General features: G+C 42.1%; 1 protein-coding gene across 1 annotated transcript; it reads right to left on the reverse strand.

The window, feature by feature from the left end:
* Nucleotides 1–2,382: 2,382 nt before the first annotated feature.
* LOC110599153 (uncharacterized) lies at nucleotides 2,383–12,678 on the reverse strand. The gene is given in 6 exon segments (XM_078035544.1): nucleotides 2,383–2,757; nucleotides 2,852–3,171; nucleotides 3,174–3,994; nucleotides 5,113–5,173; nucleotides 5,354–5,480; nucleotides 12,466–12,678. Coding segments are annotated over 6 exon segments (1,719 nt in total). The 3' UTR covers nucleotides 2,383–2,580.
* Nucleotides 12,679–22,313: the final 9,635 nt, after the last annotated feature.

The following is a 22,313-nucleotide window of genomic DNA, read 5'->3' on the forward strand; positions in this document are numbered from 1 at the left end:
GTGTGCACACGGGTGTGAGTGTGCATGTGTGGGTGGCACAACTCACGTCTCCCAGGTGATTGCTTTTGTAGTTTAACTTGGTGCTCTAGATAACACTCACATGAGCAACAGTCCACGTTCCATAGTCTCTGAGACTCTGCAAAATTGATTAGCTTGTGTCTGGTGCACAGAGGGAAAAATAAAATTGTTTGTTAAAAAAAATTCTGTAATAGTCAGTGATTACTTACATTTCATTTTATCATAAGATCTTAACAGGAATGAATAGTTTGATTCCTTAAATACTAAAGCAGTTCTCCCACCCTGTTTTCAACAGAAATTATCTAAAATAAACATTGTTCAAGTGGACTTCAGTTTACTCCAACAGGAAATATAAAAATTTGGAGTATAAGGTGTGAATTAATGTCCTTGTGATGCTCAGAATCATTCTAGAGTCTTAGAGCTTGAAGGGCATTCATATACATAAACACATTAAAAAGTAATTCTTGCCTCTGAATCAAGTAGAACTTGGAAACTCTCAGAAAGGAGGCACATATTGATTTACATCAAAGTTTCAAGAAACATCCAGGAGCCAGGCATGATAGCACATCTGTAATCCCAGTGGCTATAGAATGAGAATCACAAGTTCAAACCCAGCCTCACCAACATACTGAGCCCCTTGGGAAGAATTTAAAAAGCACTTCAATAAACAGTTAAAAATAAATAAATAAATAAAAAGGGGTAGGGATGGGATCAGGGCTTATGCACTTTAGATATGACGATGGTGGTGGTGGTAATGATGATGATGATAATTACAATAGAAATGTTTATTTTCTCTTCTATGACCCTGGTAATTATATTTAAAACCTCTCACCATTTTTATTTTGTCACAACATATATAAAAGTCATAAAAGTGGGCAAGATGAGAGAAAATGGACTCAAGGGAAAAAGAGATGAAAACTCTAAAAAAGAATTAAAATGCTGCCAATACAGGTTCATACATTTTAACTACAAACCTTGTGTACTATTGCATAGCATACTTGTATGTAAAGAATCATACTACACACTAGATTTTGCACACACAAACAAAGTAAATATAAGAATATGTCATCATATCGGAGAGTTGACTGCAGATGCAAAAAATATAGTGAGAAAAATTAAATCTAACAAGAAGAGATATTTAACTGGGAGAAACATGTTGCTTTCACATCTTCATGCTGACACAATTCCTACATCTACTCCAGGGTGCACTCTCATTACCTCTGAATAGACAAAAACAAAACAAAACAAAACAACAACAACAACAAAAAAAATGAAGGCATACACCCTTTTTACACACCTACAGTTGTTTTCTGAAAACAAGGTTCCTTGCAGAAGGGGTTGCTTGACTAATTCCAGTGACAAAGCAGGCTGAGGCAGGGGATCATAAGATCAAAGTCTACCTCAGCAACATAGTGAGTACCTAAGCAATTCAGTGAGACCATGTCTAAATATTTGAAAAAAAGAATTTAAAGAACTGGGATGTGGCTCAATGGTTAATTGTCTCAGAGCCGAATCCCTGGTACCAAAACAAGTAAAATAAAATAAAGTAAAAAATTCCCTCAAGCTTGATGAGTATAAGTCTAAAACAAACTGAAACAACTGAGGGTCTCACCACATTTTTATATACAAGGCTTTTCTCCAGAGTGAGTTCTCCCATGATACTCAAAAAGCTACTGGAAAGGTGAAACTGTTACCACATTGTTTAAAGAGCAGTAGGGTTTTCCCAGATGTGAATCCTCTTTATGTCTTTGGAGGAAACCATGAAAGCTGAATACTTCCCCACATGGCTGATCCAGAGGACTTTCTACAGCATGAATCCTTTTACACAATTGAACAAAACTGGAACACCTGAGCCCTTTTTATTTCTTACTTGCATAAAATTTATTCATTTTGAAATGAATGTTTCAAGGGGTATCTTCCCAGTTCTTAGAAAAATGTGGGAAAATTAGAAGACTTCCCACATTTCTCACATTCTCAGGTTTCTCTCCACGAGTATTTTCGTAGATGAGAAGCAAAGCAGGGCTGAGGTGGGAAGCTGATAGGATGTAGCCAATCCTCCACATTCCGAGGGTTTTTGTTCCAGGGTGAGTGAAATGGCTAAGAAGGCACCAGGGAAAAAGGAATGATTTTCTAATTTTTTTTACATTTAAAGCATTATTCAGTTAGATGTGGTCGTGGATGCCCTTAATCCCAGAGTCTTGGGGAGCTCAGGCAGAAGGATCACAAATGTGAAGCCAGACTCAGAAACTTAGGAAGACACTAAGGAACTCCACAATTCCCTGACTCAAATAAAAAGTAAAAGGGATGTGGTTCAGTGATAGAGGACCCTCAGACTAAATCCCAAGTACAACTTATAGACAGAAAAATAGATAAATAAATAGATAGATAGGTACATTTATTGACTGATTGATTCAGACATGTGAGCACTTTATTCTTTTTGAATTTGACAAGAAATATTGATTTACCACATTTCACAATCAAAAGAATTTTTCTCCAGAAAACTTACTACATGTTAATGAGTGAAACATTATTAACAGAAGACTTTGCCAATTGTTTTCATGACTATGATTTCTCTCCACTATGGCTTTCTTCATGTAAGTGAAGCTGAGAAGATGTAACAAAGGCTTTTACACATTGTTTACAAACATAGAGCTTCTCTCCAATATGTGTTCTTCCATGTCTTTGAAGATCACTGGAATTAGCAAAGGCTTTGCCACAAAGCGTACACTCATAAGGCTTCTATCCAGTATAATTTTTTTTCATGTGAGTGAAGGCCAGACGACTGAGTGAAGGCTTTTCCACACTCCTTACACTCATACACTCATAGTTACACTGACAGGATATATCCAATCCTCCACATTCTTCTCTCCAGTATGTTTTCTTTCATGTCTGTGAAGGTTAGCAGACTTAGCAAGGCTTTGCCACACTGCTTACATTCATAGGGCTCCTCTCCAATATGTGTTCTTCCATGTCTGCAAAGGTAACTGGATGTAGCAAAGGCTTTTCCACACTGCTTACATTCATAGGGCTTCTCTCCAGTATGGGTTTTTTCATGTGAGTGAAGGTAACTGGATATAGCAAAGGCTTTTCCACACTGGTTACATTCATAGGGCTTCTCTCCAGTATGTACTCTTGCATGAATCTGAAGGTTTTGGACATAGCAAATGCTTTGCCACACTGCTTACATTCATAGGGTTTCTCTCCAGTATGTGTTCTCTCATGTCTGTGGAAGACAGTGGATCTAGTAAAGGATTTGCCGCACTGCTTACATTCATATGGCTTTTCTCCAGTATGTGTTCTCTCATGTCTGTGCACAGTGGATTTAGCAAAGGATTTTCCACACTGCTTACATTCATAGGGCTTCTCTCCAGTATATGTTTTTCCATGTGTTTGAAGGTCACTGGATCTAGCAAAGGCTTTGCCACACTGCTTACATTCATAGGGTTTCTCTTTACTATGTGTTTTTCCATGAATCTGAAGGTAACTGGATCCAGCAAAGGCTTTGCTGCACTGCTTCCATTCGTAGGGCTTCTCTCCAGTATGTATTTTTTCATGTCTGTGAAGGTCACTGGATCTAGCAAAGGCTTTTCCACACTGATGACATTCATAGGGTTTTTATCTAGTATGAAGTTTTTCATGTGACCGAAGGCCAGAAGACTGAGTGAAGGCTTTCCCACACTGCTTACACTCATAGGCCTTCTCTGCAGTATGCATTCTTCCATAAATCTGAAGGTCACTGGATCTAGCAAAGGCTTTGTCTCACTGCTTACATTCATAGGGCTTCTCTCCAGTATGCATTCTCTGATGTATTCTAAATAAACTGGGGTAAGCAAAGTCTTTTCCACATACCTTACATTTAAAATGGGCATGCCCAGTGTGCTTGCTCATGTGAGTTTGAAGACTTGCAAGTGAAAAGAAGGTTGGAGCACAATGTTTACATTCATGGAGTTTCTCTCCAGAATGAGTACTTTCATGTCTTCTAACTAAAGAAGAAAAATGAAAGGCTTTCCCAAATACATTACTCTTCAAAGGTTTACCTCTACTGTGTGTTCTCATGTCTTTTTGAACACCTGTGAGAGAAGAAAATGCTTCACCACATTGTTGACAATCATTGAGTTGCCACCCAGTATGAGTTTTTTCATGTCTTTGAATGCCACTGGAACAACTGATGACTTTCCCACATAACTGTACTATCATAAGATTCATCTCCAGTTTTTATTAACATTTGTGTGTGAACACTTTTGAGAGAAACCAGAGATTTCCTATATTGTTTAAATTCACATGGCTTCTCTGCACATTCCTCATGTTTGTAGTATTTGTGTCCAGAATGAGATGTGATCTGCCTATGAAGGAATGAAGGACACATGAAGTCTTTGCACACATAATGAAGTCACATGGATTTACTCTAAGATTTTTCTTTATTTCATTAAGGATTGGAATTAATTTGAAGGTTTCCCCACACTATTTTGTGCCTTTGAAATTTACCATATGACTTCTTTTTTTTTAAAGAGAGAGTGAGAGAGGAGAGAGAGTGAGAGAGAGAGAGAATTTTTAATATTTATTTTTTAGTTCTCGGCGGACACAACATCTTTGTTGGTATGTGGTGCTGAGGATCGAACCCGGGCCGCACGCATGCCAGGCGAGCGCGCTACCGCTTGAGCCACATCTCCAGCCCCACCATATGACTTCTTTGAAGAAGAAGTGACCAGCATATAATTGATGCCTGATTCATTCACAATGTTCTATTTATTTATAGGTCCTTACATTACTACCAACATCAGGTAAAGGCTAGGTTTTCTGACTTGTTCAACTTGCCTGAAAATAGATTGAAAGGAAACAATCCTTTGCAACACAACTTCTCTATGGATATTATCCAAATAGTGATATTCACATATGCAATTTCATAGTACTTTTTGCATGTCAAATACTTTGAAAAAACTGAATACCTGTTACAGCTAGGTATATATTTCTGGTAAAAAATATTATAAGAATAAATACATTTCAAATTATGCATTCTTCTTCAGTTGGTTTGCTTTAAAACTTATATAACAGTTTTCAGATTCCCTCACAAATTCTTCTTGTGAGTACAGTTACCTTACATTACTCCCAGAGTTTTCAATCTGATCTTCAGTGGTGTTGTCTTCCCACTTGTTTCCTAAAATGAGAGAACAGAACAATCTTTATAAATATTTAGGAGCTAGAAATGCTTTGCCAAATCCTAGGTGCCATATATGCTGCAATAATTCACCAACTTATTCCCTTTTCACCTTCTACATAAATGACCAAATTAAGCATGAATTCTCTATTTGATTAATTTTAGAAACATCATTATTACCTATAGAAGCCAGGTTTCTGAGGACTTCCAGCATCACATCTCTGTAAAGGTTCTTCTGGGAAGGATCCAGCAAAGTCCATTCCTCCTGGGTGAAGTTCACAGCCACATCCTCAAAGGTCACTGAGATCTAAAATATCCCACAAATGTATAGTGGAGGCCAGGAGAGATTGACAGCATGAGAAATCTACACTCAACATGCATGATGATCACATGATTCCCTGGCCTCTCGATTAATCCCACGATTTGGTCCATCAAATCTTTACTGCACTCAATTTCTTTCTTTTTTTTTTTTAAAGTAACTAATCTAGAATAACAGATGTCCTGAACTATGAGAGAGAGAGAGAGAGAGAGAGAGAGAGAGAGAGAGAGAGAGAGAGATTTTTAATATTTATTTATTTTTTTAGTCTTTGGCGGACACAATATCTTTGTTTGTATTTGGTGCTGAGGATCGACCCTGGGCCGCACGCATACCAGGCCAGCATGCTACCGCTTGAGCCACACCCCCAGCCCTGCACTCAATTTGTTACACCCACTCCAAAACTACAAATTGGCTCTTCAGAAGAGAAACATCATAGTGTTTTATACTCTTTCTCTGGGGAGTTCACAGGAAGTAACATAGGTTCCCACATCACTCCTAACTTATTTGTTGGTTGCACCTCTATTACATGTCCTAGAAACGTCCTGTGTGGTACAGAGCTAATAGAAGCACTTCTGATAGTACTTATCTTTATAAAAGAAAGGTGATACATAGGAAATTGCAGGAATCATGTGAAGGACAGATACTAGTTTTTATGAAATCACATTCAAAAATTTATCCACCACTATTTTTCAGCAATAATGCAAGACAAAGTTTCTCTGTATCTTATGTGGCATTTTGGAATCTAGGGTTGGATTTCAATTTGAAAGACAAGATAGAATCTTTACAAACTTTCTATGCACACTCAAGAATAGAAAAAGATAGGGGCTTGGGATGTGGCTCAAGCGGTAGCGTGCTCACCTGGCATGCCCAGGTTCGATCCTCAGCACTACATACAAAACAAAGATGTTCTGTCTGCCAATAACTAAAAAATAAAAAAAATATTAAAAAAAAAGAATAGAAAAAGATAAATTAGGTAATTAGGAGTTTTCTTTTTTTTTGGTTTGGTTCCCCCGAGATTAAACCCAGAGATATTTTACTACTGAGCCACATCCCCAGTCATTTTTATACTTTATTTTGAGATGCAGTCTCACCAGGTTGCAGAAGGCCCAGCTAAGTTGCTAAGGCTGTCCTCAAATTTGCAACACTCCTGTCTCAGCCCCTGCAGCAGGAAGGATCACAGGTGTGCCCCACTGTACCTGGCTGTATGTTGTGGACTTTAACAATGGAAATGTAACTAGACTTTAAAATCCACTTCTTTCTTGCCTCTTTAATAATAGTCCATCCCATTTGGCTCTGAATAATTAAACCTGGGCCTCAGATAAGTGAGCACATCATTTCAAAGTGATACACAGAAAGCTTTGGTGCTGAGGGAGCACACATGTGTCAGGCTCAAGGGGCAGGGAAGGGCCCTGACAGCAGGGACATGCCCCTCCTGGTCTTGCTCCCTGAAAGCCTCTAGAATCACCCTCCCAGGGACCTGGACCATGACTCCAGTCTAGGAGGCTTTTCAGGTTTGCACAGCTCTGCACTGGGGTGGGTGGTCCTTATGCTCTGGGAGAGGTTTCGCTCCTTCACACTGTGAGACTAAAAGGGCAGGATCACTGGTGACCTGGCCCCTCAGCACCAGCATCCACAGGCTGACTGGCCACCTGTCCCCAAGGAATGGGAACAGGGCTTGGGGAAAACAAGGTCCCAAGAAGTTAGTGGTCTAGATGAGGCTTGTTCCAGGACATTCCTTAGAGCCAAGACCTCAGCTGATCCCCTATGAGGCTGTACCTCACAACTTTGGCTGTCCTCTAAGAGGAGCTGACCTAGGGCCTAAAATTCCTTGTACCATGCAGGGGACAGGACAGCTGTGGTCACATGGTGGCAGCCCCAAGAAAGGATAATGGCTGAGAACATAGGACTCTCTGAGATGTTCAAAAAAAACCTGGCTGAGAACATCAGATTTGGTGTCTACACTAAGAAAGATAAAAAAGAACCCAGAAGTTTTGCAGGAGTTAACTGAAGTTCTCTATGAACTTTCTCTGTATCAATGAACCTTCAGACCACCTCACTTTGGGGAACTAGACCACCATGAGGTATAAGACAGGGTTCTGTATGGTTGGCAACAATTATCTTGGCCTCTCTAAGGATCTTTCAAAGCCAATTACCTTCATTTCTGTATTAGTCCAAAATTCTCCAAACAAATAAATTTCTCAGAATATATTACCAACCTTACCTGACAAATAACCACAATTTTCCAAAGCTAACAATGTAATAAGGGACCTCCAGAAGACATTTCCCCCTTTTTTTACTGTAGCCACCCATCTGATGATCCTGCCAATGCCCTTGGTTAATGTATTCATGCATAACTTTCTTTTACAAATGTTCTTGTCAGCCATGCACAGTGGGGCACAACTGTAATCCCAGGAGCTTGAGAGACTGGGTCAGGAGGACTGCTAAATTCAAACCCAGCCTCAGCAACTTAGTGAGGCCCTAAGGAATGAAGTGAGATCATGTCTCAAAATAAAACATAAAATGGGTTGAGGATGTGGCTCAATGATTAAGTTGTTCTGGGTTCAAACCATGTTATTAAAAAAATGTAATTTCTTCCAGAATAGGACACATATATCATTCAGGATAAATTGAATCCATGTTCCTGAGGATGGACATTAATATTTGGGTCAAAATAAACTATTTTCCTCAGGCATGGTGGCCAGTGCCTTTAATTCCAACAGCTTGAGAAGCTGAGGCAAGAGGATCAGAAGTTCCAGGAGAGCCTAGACAACATAACCAGATCCTGTCTGAAAATAAAATTTTAAAGGGCTAGAGATGAACGACAAGAGAATAAATCAGACATTATTATCCTATTTGACTACCTGACCCATGTGAATAGACATTGGGTACAAACAGAAAAAGTGGAAGTTACACTCTATTTATGTATGATGTGTCAAAATGCATTTTTCTCTCATGTAGAAGTAATAAAAGGCAAGTAAAATAAATAACTTCTGCCAAAACCAAACAAACAAACAAAAAAGGGCTGAGGATGTAGCTTAAGATTCAATATCCCTAGTACCAATAATCCACTGCCTTATTTCACTTAGAGCAGCTATCTTACCAGAACACAAGATGTGACAAGTAACTATTCTTTCCCATCAAGTATGATATTCAGAAACAGAAAAAAAAAGTGTGATGCTTGCCAGAGATAGTGGCACATGCTGTAATCCTAGAGACTCAGGAGGCTGAGGCAGGGTGATCATCAGTTGGAGGACAGTGTCCAAAACAAGTGGTATGCATCTCTTTTTTTTTTTAAAAAAGGGGGGGTGGTGGGGGAATTTCCTGAGGATTTTACTGATAAGGCTTCTCTAGTTTTGATCCACAATATAAAAAGAAAATATTCCTTGCAATACTTCACTAGAGGAAAAGTGAAATTTAATAGACTGTGTTCATGTAAAACACAGGAAGAAGAACAGACATTTGAGAGTGATGGGAAGTGGAGAGGAAGATGGCATTTTTGAACGCAGCAGGCAACTGCAAATGAAGGACCTACAGCATCCTTCACAGACTCTGAACAGGAAAAAGGAAAGTGGATTTGCATCCTGCTTCCCACACATTTGGAACAGTGGGGGCGGGCCAGCAGCAGGGAGGGGAGGGGATAGGAGACCTGAGCAGCCCATTCAACAATTGAAGCCACAGGATGGAGCCAGGGCCACGTGCCAGCGAGAATTGGGCCTCATGCTCTGAGCTGACCTCAGGGACCAGCCCACCCCTCAGGCCCAGGGAGCAGAAGCCCAGAGACAAATACCATGGAGGACTAGGCCGCACCCTCTGCACCAACACCCAGCTCACCCCCGGGACAGTGGACAGAGGCTTAGGGTCAGCCGCCAGGAGGTGACTTCAAGGTTCTACCATCCAGCCCAACCCCCAGGACCAGGGGACAAAGACCCAGGGCAACCTCCAGAGGCGACTGCCCCACGCTCTGCAGCTCACCCGTCTGTAGGGGCCCTAAGGCAGGTGCTGACGACCATGAAACTTCAGTCCTTGTCACAAACTCACCATTTTTGTCTTCCTTGGGGACCTGGTGTTCTCGAGGAACCTCCAGGCACCAGAGATCTCGCGTACACAGGTGGCTCAGAATAACCTTGGCCTTCTCAGTAGAGCATGTGGGGCCCAGGAAGGAAGAGTGGAATTGGTGAGAAAAAAAAAGCCCAAGAGATTGCAAAAGCCCGCCCTTCCCCTCTGTTCAGGAATCTGATTGGACAGTTCCACCCCAGAAACCCTAATGGGCCGCCTCCAGGAACTCCTGTGCCTTATGACAGACAGCTAATGTTATCCAATCACTTCCTAAAATTCCCTAGAGTGACAGATCCTTGGTCCCAGCCCATTTCAGGAGGAGTGTCTTTGCTGGGTTGGAAAAAATCCCAGTTAGAAGCCTTTGCTTGGAACTTGGTGAGGATGGGATTGAGCTATGGCTCTGGGAGACTGCTTTCCCAGCATGGGTGATGCCCTGGGTGTGAACTCCACCACAGAAACAAAGAGCAATTTAAAAAAGTTACTTGGGGAGTGTGAGGCAGGAGGAGCCCAAGGTTCGGGTCAGGATCTACACTGTTAACCGTGTTTACTGTGACGGGTCCTTGCTTCCCCAAATGCTGAAGTATAACACAGAGAAGCACGTAGAGAGTGGAAAGTGGAAGGCTCAATTAAGGGAGAGCAGAAAAGATTCACCCCCACCCCCAGGAAGAAGGGGACTGGAAAGGAGAAATCCTTGGAAAACAGAAGTCTTCTCTCTTTTACATCTAAGGTCGTCTTTTGTCCTCCCACATTCCTGTACTTTATTTCTCTTTATTGTGCATGTGATGGGGGTTGCAGGTGGAAGGACAAAGGGTGGGAAACTGGTGGACTGGTGGGGCATGGACAGAAACCAGGGCAGGAACAGCCTAGGGTGGTTGGATTAGCATCTCCCTGTTTTACTGGGAGCTACTTCATTAACCCTTATTTAGCACCTGCCCAGGGTCATGGTGAAGTGGCACCCCCTTTCTCCACACAAAAGCCCTCTTCCCCATGGCTGATTTTAGGACTGTCAGCAAAAGAGTCCATTGTAGATAAACTTTCTATTTTCATGTCACCCTGTTTACTTGGCCACTGGCAGAGAAGATACCAGCACTCCAGGTGCTGGACACCCCCTTACTAGTTATTACAAATGCATCCACTATAGTACTTTGAAGAAATGTGGAAACAAGGCCTCTGGCCTTGAGCTGGGCTTCACAGAGATGTCTACATTTTTAAGATAAGTTACAATTGGGCTCCATGGTAACAGCTGGCAGGGGAGGAAAGAAAGGGGAGAAGAAGCTCTCCCCTTCTCAGGTGTTGTCCTTGAAGAGTTAACTTTCCCAGAACAGAGAAAGAAAAAGCTGCTTTTATGTGAACTTCTGTGAACTTCTGAGCCCCGCTTGTTACATGCTTGGTATAAAACTCTGAAACTCCCTGAACTCAGGTTCACAGGATTGATTGATTACAGCAAAGTCTGTACCCTCTGAACCTGGCTGCAGCCAAATAAAACTGTTTCCTGCTATCTTTGGTGCCTTGCCTCATTTGTCCCTACAACAATGGGACATTAATATTTCAATTTCTCAGGTGTTGTTCTGGTTTTCCCAGGTTCAGATTAGACTCCATTTTCTTTATGGTTCCTATTGGACCACATTAACCTAGCTACATAGACTCTTCTCTTTAAATCTGGCTTCACAAACAGGGAAATCCTATCTGAAAATAAAATAAAAAGGTTGGAGATCTAGCTCAGAGATCGAGCCCCACAGGGAATATACAACAGAACCTCAAAGAAAAAGATACCTATATATATATATAGTATCAGCTGGTGTGACCTCAGACAACTTAGCAAGACAGTCACAAAATTTTTAAAACAATATTTAAAGATCGCACATATATCACACATGTGTGATATCTAAAAATAAAAACGGTTTGACAATCATTTCTGTAATTTTCCTCACCTTCTGCCCCCTGATCATTTGAGGAGATAGCCTGAGCTAAGGAAGAAGCAATTGGTGTTGTTGAATTGGCCCAGTGCTCTCTCCCTAGAAGAACAGGGGAAAATGGGGAACAGGAGTGAATCCTCTAAGGCAGCAATGTGCACTGGAAATAAAATGGCTGCTTTGTGCTTAATGTCCAAGTTCTACATTCCACTATTAGGGCAGTTCTAGGAAGTGACCTGACTCTGGTGATTCCATGCTGTTTACCCCCAAAACCAAACAGAAAATGTCATGATGAAAAGAAGGAAAGAAACTTTGATCAGTGGAGCTGATAGACCCAACCTGATCTTTTCTTAAAATTGGGAGCCATCTCGCCACAAAGCCATGAGAAGATAATTTTGCAGTTAGTATAAATTACTGCAAATTCTGAACCTGCTTGAAATGCCTGCTCGTGCCTTGAACTCACCCATGCCTGGCTCTCTGACCAGATAGCAGCCCTCTCTGAAACTCTAGTGATGCCTCACAAATCTTTGCCTTCCCTGGCCAGACAACGACCCTCTGTGAGCCTCTAATGGTCTTCATAAATTCTGATGTTGGGGCCAGCAACAAAATGTAAACTACCATTAGTGTGATGCTTGTCAGAGTTGTGTTATCTGTAAGCCCCCTTTGTGTTGGGAAAACATATAACGGTCAGCACCCCAGGAAAAAAAAAAACAACGTGGCGTCTAACAACCCTCTTCATTTTCTTTGTTTCTTTTACTGGTGTGAAACGTTCGCGCCAGTGCCTATGTTCAAACCCTGCTGGTGGGAAGTTTTAGCCCCAATTAGAATTAACTTCTTGGGCTCCGGAACTGACATATGGAAGAGCTTGCCAATAAATGGGAGACCTGTTATCTACCTCAGCCTGCGACCTCTCCTTAGACCTATATAAACACACAGCCTTTTGTAATAAATCGGAAACTTCTTTGGTAATCTGTGTCGTGTGGTACAGCGTTTTCCAGTCTTACAGTGGTGCCGAAAACCTGGGAGATGGTGTGCTTGACAAACCGAGCCCCGTCTCTGCCACCGCCGTCACCAACGATACATTTTGCCCTCGTCTGTCTTTTTGGGCGCGGCTGCCTGCACTCACCACGGATCTGGCCTAGGTACGTTCCCCCCTCCCCTGCTCGCCAACTCCCTTGGGACTCCCAGCAGGAGTCGTGACCGTGATTGTCCACCATGCTCCTGACGCCCGGTGGGGAGGAGGGTATACACCCCACTAAGACCTTCACTGGTCGAAGTGGACCCTCTGGCGACCCGCTTCCCTTTGAGGTGTGAGGCTTCTGGGTTGACAGAGAGGGGCTCCCTGGTCTCTTCCTCCTCCGTAGAGCTGCACACTGCGGTAGCTGTGCGCCCTGCCTGGCCCAGGACTGTGCCCGCCCCCACCCAGCAGAGCCCTGCGCCCCGCTGGAGCTGTGTTCAGCCCAGAGCTGAACTTCCGGCCAGGGGCTGCGTTCCCTGGGGCTCTGCTCTTTCCTTCCTTCTTTAAACTTCTCGTTCCAGTGGGAAATTTTTCTGGTGCCAGGTGACCCGTGGCCTTGACCCTTACAGGGTCACACAGACTGCACTTCGTCCATGGTGATGACCGAGCTGTGCCCTCTGTGCCTACTCGCAGTGGACTGGTCACTTCGGGGATGCCCACGTGATCGTCCATCTGCTCTACACTTGGAGGAAGCTCCTACGGCCCGGCCCGGGGTTAATTCTTTTACTCCCTCTGCTCTCCCTTCCTCCACTCTCTAACTATGGGTGCCTCCTCGCCTATACCAGAAGCCTCACCACTCAAGTGTCTCCTTAAGAATTTGGCTACTTTCTCTCTCCCCGGATCTCAAGCCCCAAATCCTTATCAGATTCTGTACCCAAGATTGGCCCACATATCCGCTAGATAATGACAATCATTGACCTCCAGAAGGCTCGTTAGATCCAAATTTCCTCTGGGACCTTTTAACTATTGCCAGTGCCTCAAAGGGTAGAAAGAGTTCCCAGTCCTCCACCGTCCTGCCTTCTGCTCATGGGTGGGATCTCTCTGAGCCTCTCCCCCTCCCCCAACTCTGCTCACCTCTTCTACTGATAAGCCCTTCCCCTCGCCCTACTCATGCCTCTCTTCTCCTGTCAGTGTCCCACTGATCCCTTTTATCAGGTAACTCACAGTGCCTTTGTTCTGTCAGGGAAGTAGCTGGTGCTGAAGGGATAGTCCGAGTGCATGTCCCATAACTGAACCTAACTGGGACTGCATGCAAGCAGTTTCTAATAAAGTAGTTAACTTTGATAAACTGAAGGACATTACCCAAAACCCTGATGAAAATCCATCCTTACTTCTCAACCACCTTACAGAGGCCCTAACCAAATACACTAGGCTAGATCTTGAGTCTCCCATCAGGGCTACAGTGTTAGCAACCCATTTCATTACTCAATCGGCTCATGATATTAGAAAAAGCTCAAATGAGCTGCGGAGGACTCTCAGACCCCTACCTGAGATCTGGTGAAAATGGCTTTTAAAGCAGGCTCCATTGCAGAAAAAGGTAACACCCCAAACTCAGGCCTTGACAGCAGCCCTGAGGCCTACGTCTCCAGCAAGTTTCAGAGGGAACCAGCATTCCTCTCCACCAGAGGCTTGCCTCAAATATGGATGCGAAGGTCACTGGGCTCCCCAATGCCCAAACCCATGGCCTCCTTCCAGGCCATGCCCCACCTGTAAGCAGACAAGACATTGGAAGATTGACTGTTTTTGGCTGGTCCTTCCTTGGCACCTCTATGCAGGAGGTATGACCAGTCAGGCAGTCCCCTCTCCTGAACTTTTGGGGTTTGCAGAAGACTGAAGAAGCCCAGATTCAAAGACCCTCCTCAGCCCTCTCTGAGCTCAGGGTAATGCTCCAGGCAGTGGGTAAGTCCATAACCTTCCTTGTGGACATGGGGGCTACCTATTGTGTCTTGCCTGCCCATTCTAGGGCTCTGTTTCCTTCCCATGTATCAGTTATGGGGATTGATAACAAGCCATTATCCCCAAACAGAACTGTAAAGCTGGTCTGTGCCCTGGAGGGATACCCATTCACTCACTATTCTGGTCATTCCATCCTGTCAGTTCCTCTCCTAGGCAGAGATGTTCTCCAATTATTAGGAGCCACCCTCCCATTACACCCCAAGAATACTACCACCCATCTCCTTTGGCCTTTAACTCTTACCCTCTCTAATGACCTGACAGTACCTACTGGGCCATTGCCCCCTGATCCCTAGGTCTGAGACATCTCCATGCTGGTTATTGCCTCCCAACACAAGCCAGTCCATACCCAGCTGAAACACCAAACTAAACTTCCTTGTGTTCCCAATTTCCCATCTCCAAAACCCATAGGGAGGGACTTAAACCCATTATACACTGGTTGCTGGCCCAGGGACTCCTTATTCCTACTGACTCCCCCTGCAACACCCCCATACTGCTGGTGCGCAAACCCTCCGGAGTCTATCGCTTAGTCCAGGAACTCTGCCTAATTAATGAGGCAGTTATTCCCATCCACTCGGTTTCCAACCCTCATGCTTTTCTTTCTCATATCCCCTTTGACAATTCACTTTACTGTGCTGGACCTTAAAGCTGACTTTTTTACAGTGCCTTTGCATCCTGACTCATATTACCTCTTTGCCTTCACATGGGAAGACCTTACATTCTTTAGGTTTCAACAGCTGACATGGACAGACCTACCCCAAGGCTTCAGGGACAGTCCCTACCACTTTGGTCAGGCCTTGACACAGGATTTAACTGTAAGTTGGGGATAGCACTCTCTTACAGTTGGATAGAAGCCTTCCCTACCTCCAGGAAAACTGCTGACACCATCAGAAACTGCTGACACTGTCGCCTCCATCCTCATTAAGCAGAGCATTCCTAGGTTCGAACTTCCTGCCTCCATCCAGTCAGACAACGGTCCAGCCTTCACTTCTCGGATTGTTTAATAGTTTCCAAAGGCCTTAACATCACTTGTGTTAAGGTCTATAAACAAGTCAGGATGGTGCCTGGCAAATGTTAGAGTCTGTAAACAAGTCTGGATGGCGCCTGGCATTTTGCCAGAGTGGTTTATGAAGTAACGCCAGCGAGCCATTTAGTGTGGAGATTCCTTATTGGTTGACTTCTGTATCGAGTTTATGTTAATTAAGATGAGCTGTGTGGAATGTATAAATACCCCTCCGGTCCTACAATAAACGGCTCCTACTCCTGCTGTATCAATGTACACAAGTTGTTTGTTACACCCCCCCCCCGTTATTTTGCTGTAGCCGGACTGCAGCACACTTGGAGACCCCACATCCCCCACTGACCCCAATCCTCGGGTAATGTTGAGAGGCCTAATGGCATTCTCAAGGATCATCTCACTAAGCTTGCTATTGAACATAGACTGTCCTGGTCCAATCTTTTGCCATTGGCCCTCACCCAAATTTGGGCAACTCCTAGAGCCCCCTCAGGACTTAGCCCCTTTGAGCTGTTCTATGGATGCCTTTCTCAACCAACTAAAACTTTCCTGTCACTCCTCCCCCCATCTTGTGTCCCACCTGCCCTACTCCACCATGATACTTGGAGATTCAAAGTCAGAGGGACATATGTCCAAGGCATATGTAACGAGACATATGTCCTTGTTACACTCACCTAGTATCTTCAGTCGATTGCGCCCCTACCGGATGTAATGCATCTATCTTCCTTCCCCTCTCCTACCAGAATTCTGAACTTTAAAAAATAGCCACTAGGCCTTACCTTTGCTTCTTATATGATCACACAGAGGATTACTGCAAATGGTAGCCTCTTAATGGGATCCCAGGAAGGTTATGAAAAGGGCACGTCTCCATCCCTCATCCCTGACAGCCCCTTTCCAGATCCTCTCATTCCCATGAGCCAGGGAAACCTTTAATTTTCATAACTAGTTGATGCTGTAGTTGGACATGATACTAAAATGTGTCCTCTAGAGCTTTGGAGTTGTTCTGTAACCTCACTTGCAGTGGAAGCAGAAATGAGAGTCAGACTCCATCCTTCCTCATGCATTAAGAAATCCTGTAGGAGGAGTGGGAAGTGTGTGGGAAGGGCGCCCCCTGCCTGGCTCCTGCGGGATCACATGACTGCCCTGCTCTCAGCATTCATGTTAGCCTCAGACTGTGTCACCTGAGCAAGGAGCAGATATGGGAACCCTGATTCCCCAGGATTCAGAGGTGTTGCGTGTTTGCACAGAGCATGTGGATAACATCAGAAAAACAGGGGAGATAAAATAACACAGCCGGACTAGGTGAGACCTCGTCTATGGGAGGCCAAACTACCATGTGATTGTGTCGGTCTCTCCTACTGATTGGTGTGGCATCATCATTGGTCACCCTGTGATCTGGTTGCCTATGTAACCCAAAGGATGACCAATCTTTAGGGTCGTGTGACAGTGTCCTCGTGCATGGGTGTGCCTTCCTATATCCCCATGGGTGAAGCTATGCTCATGTGTTCCTTTGTAGTATTACCTCTTGCCCTATTTGGGATAGAATGTTCCATGGAGATGCCTTTTGTGTGTCCCCTTCTCTTCCTCTTCCCTTGGATGTATCCTTCCTGGATGTCAGTCAACCTGCTGACACAGACATCAGGAAGCTAGACTCAGGCCCCTGAAACCTGACTCCTTGCCTCATTTGAATGACTTCTCCTCAATAAAATGGTTCAGCACATTCTTGTGCGCTCTCTCTCTCTCTCTCTCTCTCTCTCTCTCTCTCTCTCTCTCTCGTTCAGAGGACCTCTCACAGCATCTCAAAGAAAAAGGTATTTCTGTCTCTTGTGTGGTTATTTTGCACAGCCCAGTTAGCTCAGTTCCCCTGGAGCCAGACTCAGTGAGACCCAGTGTGTGTGAGGCCAAACTAGCATTTGACTCTGTCGCCCCTTCTGATTGGTGTGGCATCATTTTTGTTCACTCTGTGATCTGGTTGCCTATGTAACCCAGATGATAGTCCCAATCTTTGGAGTCCTGTGATTGTGTCCTCTTGCATAGGCGAGCCTTCCTACAACCCTGTGGGCCGAGCTATGCTCACCTGTTCCTTTGTGATATTACCCCTTGCCCTGTTTGGGATATGACATTTTTGTGTTTCCTTCTCTTGCTCTGCCCTTGGGTGTGGCCTTCCTAGATGTCAGTCAACTTACAAAAATTAACAATTAGCATTTTGAAAATTATTCTCAGGAAACACCATAAAGAGTAGCAGAAATATTTGAAGGGTTCACAATTTAGAATTCATTTTTTAATTTGTCAATCATTTTATTATGGAGTCACTAGAGTTCCTTTTATAGTCTGGATACTAGGAAATAATTAAATATGTAATGTGAAATGTTTTCTCCTGCTCAGCAACTTGTGTTTTTAAAAAATATTTTCACTTGTATGACCTCCTTATTAGCCACAACAATGTTTATAGCAGGTCAATTTGCAACGGCTAGACTATGGACTAAGCTAAGTGCCCCTCCAAAGATGAACGGATAAAGAAAATGTGGTATATATAATCAAGGGAATATCAGTCAGGTTTAAAGTAGACTAAAATTATGGCATTTTCTAGTAAATGATTGGAGTTGGAGAATATCATGCTAAGTGAAATAAGCCAATCCCACAAAACCAAAAAGGAATGTTTTCTCTAATATGCAGATGCTAATTCAGGAGGGATGGGGCACTAGGGCAGAATAGTTTTACCTTAGATTAGGTTGAGGGAAGTGATGGGAGAAATGGGAGAGGGATGTGGGGATAGGAAAAATAGTAGTAGAATGAAACAGACATCATTACTGTGTTTACATATTTGACTACATGACTAATATGATTCTGCAACATGTACACTCAGAAAAATGAGAAATGATATCCCATCCAACTATGATATATCAAAGTGCATATATGCATTCTAATGTCATGTACTACTAATTAAAGAAATAAAAAATTAATTTTTTTCCACACAAAAATTGTATGTATAATTATAAAAACTATAATCATTATTAATTATATTTTGATGTACACATACATTTTGGGATGGTTAAATATAAAAAGTATTCTCATGTTCTTTTAAAAATTGGAGGAGGTATTCTTTATGTCAAATTTTCTGTTCTGGTGCTGAGGATGTGGTTCAAACGGTAGAGTGCTCGCCTGGCAAGCGTGTGGCCCAGTTTCGATCCTCAGCACCACATACAAACAAACATGTTGTGTCCACTGATATCTAAAAAATAAATATTTAAAAAATTCTCTCTTTTTCTCTCTCTTTCAAAAAAATTTCTGTTCTTACTGGTGAGGTGGTACATGCCCATATTTCCAGTGGCTCAGGAGGCTGGACCAGAAAGACTGTGAGTTCAAAGGCAGCCTCAGCAACTTATTGAGGCCTGAGCAACACTGTGACACCCTGTCTTTGAATAAAATATAAAGAATAGCAGGAGATGTGGCTTAGTGCATAAATGCCCCTGGGTTTAATCTTAAGAAAGAAAGAAAGAAAGAAAGAAAGAAAGAAAGAAAGAAAGAAAGAAAGAAAGAAAGAAAGAAAGAAAGAAAGAAAGAAAGAAAAACTATTTATAATTCTTTTCTTGATTTGGTTTGATGCAATTTCTAAGGCTTGTTTTTCTCTTTCAAGAGCATCAAAATTTCCTCTCATTTTTGCCCTGAGAATTCTAGTGTATTCAGTACTTTCATTTCTGAATGCTCCATGAGTGCGTCTTTTTTCACTTTTTAAATTTGTTCTCTTTTGATACACATGACACTAGAGTGTATTTTGACCCTTTATGCATAAATAGACTATAACTTATTCTAAGTAGGATCCCAGTCTTGTGGATGAACATGATGTGGAGTTACCTTGGTCGTGTATTCATAAAGAAACATAGGAAACTGATGACCCATTAAGTCTGCTTTATTCACTATTCCCCTTCTGCCTTCTCTTCTTTTCCTTTAGTGTAAAGCAATAGACTTCTATTTTTTGTGACCCCACCTTTCCTGGTTGTGTGTAAGCATTCACATGTAAGTAGAAACATTCAGCCTTTGGGTTTTGAGGATTGGCTTATTTCACTTTGCATGATAGACTCCATTTACCAGTCAAGGTCATATTTTATTCTTATTTACAGCTGATTAATATTCTAATGTGTGTGTGTGTGTTCATTCTCCATTATTCTGTTCAAGGGCATCTAGGCTGATTCCATTGTCAATGGTATTGTCAATTCAGCTGTTATAAACATTGATGTGCCTGCATCACTGAACTATGCTGATTTTAATTTTGGGATGTATAAGCTGAGGAGTGGGATAACTGGGAAAAATGGTAGTTCCATTCCTAGATTTCTAGGAATCTCCCTACTGCTTTGCAGAGTCCTTGCACCAATTTTCAGTCTGACCAACAATTTATGAGTTTGGCTCTTCCTCCACATTCTTATTTATATTTACTTGTGTTCCTGATAATTGTCATCCTGACTGGAGTGAGATAGAATCTCAATGTAGTTTTAACTTGTATTTCTCTAATTCCTAGAGATGGCAAACTTTTATTCACAAAGATGACTGTGTGTTCAATGTGCGACTGGTGCTGGGGCTCCAGGTTCACCCTATTGCAGATGAACATTTAACTTTTCTAGAAACATTTTAGAAAACACTTCTTTCCTCATTGATGGTTTCAATCTGATTGCTAAAATGAATTACTCACAAATGTGTTCATCATCAAATCTTCAAATCTTTCCATTAGTTTGTAGGAATCTGTTTTCATGCTACAGATCCATGGCTTGATCAGTGTAGTTTTTTAGTGAACATTGATGTCACTGTGTTAATGTTGAACCACGATGCAATGAAAAGATCACCAACTCCATTTTAAATCAAACTAAAGCAAGCTTGTATTGTGTACACAAAAGCTGTCCACCAGAGGCTGTCTCTCACAAAGCTAGGCTACAGATCAGCACCCCAGCTCTTCAGGAGAAAGGTTTTATAGCTCCAAAAGTTACAATGGTGGAGGAGTGCCTTGGGAATTTACAGCTAATGGAATTCTTGCAAGCATAATAGGGCAGCAGATAGTAGGTTAATAATCTACTGGCTTAATATTTCAAGGTAGGGAGTAAATTAAGATTAAAGAGTGGTTCACAGCTTTGGTTTCTTTCACAAATGTATGTGGAACACTGGGAGCATCTCAATTTCTATCTAAGTGAGAAGACTATACTGAAATTTTAGATCAACTTGTGGTATACAGTTTTCTTTTTTTCAAATTTAAAAATCTATGTATAAATCTTTATTTTGCTTTTACAAAACAATTATTAAAGTCATAAAGATTTAACAAAATGTGAGACAATTATTGAGTATTATTAAAATTATCTATTATTGAATCAATGGCATTTTAAAAAAGAACAAATCTAGGTTCCATTAACAGATGAATAAAGAAAGAAAATGGATACACACGCACACACACACAATGGAATATTCCTCAGTTAATAGAAAATAAAGTGATAGTCTTTGCTAGTAAATAGATGGAAATGGAGAATATCATTGTGCACAAAATAAGCAAGTCCCCAAAATCAAAGGCCAAATGTTTTCTCTGATGTGCAGATTAAAATTCAGAAGAAGGCACAGAAGGTGGGCTGGGGAAGAATAGAGGTACTGTGTGTTAGACAGAGGGAAGTGGGAGGAGGGGAGGGTGCACAGGGGTAGGACTGAGAGTAGCACAAAGCAGACACTATTACCCTCTGTACATATATGATGGCAGGGTTGGTGTAACTCTACACCATGTGCAACCAGAAGAATGAGAAGTTATACTACATCTATATATGATGTGTCAAAATTCAAGTTCAAAGCAAGGCTCAGCAACTTGTAGAGACCCTAAGCAACTCAGCAAGACCTTGTCTCTAAATAAAATATTAAAAAAAATTCTCAGTGGCTAAGTGCCCACACATTCATACCCTGGGTAACAAGATATGTTTCTCTTCTAAGAAAACAAACGGAGGAACACCTTATCACAACTGTGAATTGACATCAAAATGATCACACTGAGTGTTTTATTGAGCCTGCACTGAGCAAGGAGGCCTTCCTATGCTTGGGCCCCACTAATAATGATTGTCCCCTCAAGTCTTTTTGGGGTACATTTAACACTAAAACAACTGATTCTGTTTAGCTGAATCACTCTGTACTTACCTCCTCATGCTCTCTGCCTGGGATACATGTATCCATATTTCATCATATTATGTTAATTCATTGCTGAGGGTAATTCAAGTTTAGGATACAGAAAAGGGAAAACTGTTGCCACATCTCATGTGGATTCTTCTAAAATGATAGTGTGCCCAATTATTGTTTAGGACATGTATCATTACATAAACATATGTATTGTATAATATGTATAGTATACATGAACACATACAAAGTTTTATATATATACAATATATGAATAAAGTTTTCTGGTACAAAATGTAAACAGCTTTTTAAAATTGAAATATTTTTAAGTATCTTAAAACTCAAAACACTAAAAGACTAAAGCATACTGAATTAGCTGAGATTATGCATGTCACCCCACCCCAGGCTTGTGTCACACCCAGTCTGTCACACATGCTGGGAAAGCACTCTACCATTCAGTCTCTTGCACTGATTTTGAGGTAGAGCCTTGTTCACTTGCCCAGTCTGACCTTGGACTCATGAACCTCCTGCCTCAGCCTCCTGAGCAGCTAGAATTAGAGCTGTGTGCCCCAGTTCCACTAATATTTGGTGTGCCTTATCAGAAGTGTCACTTTAATTGAGAAAATGTTTGAAATTAGACAATCTAAAACAATTTTAATTTAAATGCAGCAGGAAGTTTTTAAAAAGTCTTTTATAAACAAGTTTATAGCTTTTACAATTCATTGAATTGAGTG

The sequence above is a fragment of the Ictidomys tridecemlineatus genome, chromosome Y (genome assembly GCF_052094955.1).
Source record: "Ictidomys tridecemlineatus isolate mIctTri1 chromosome Y, mIctTri1.hap1, whole genome shotgun sequence".
In the NCBI taxonomy this organism is placed as follows: Eukaryota; Metazoa; Chordata; class Mammalia; order Rodentia; family Sciuridae; genus Ictidomys; species Ictidomys tridecemlineatus.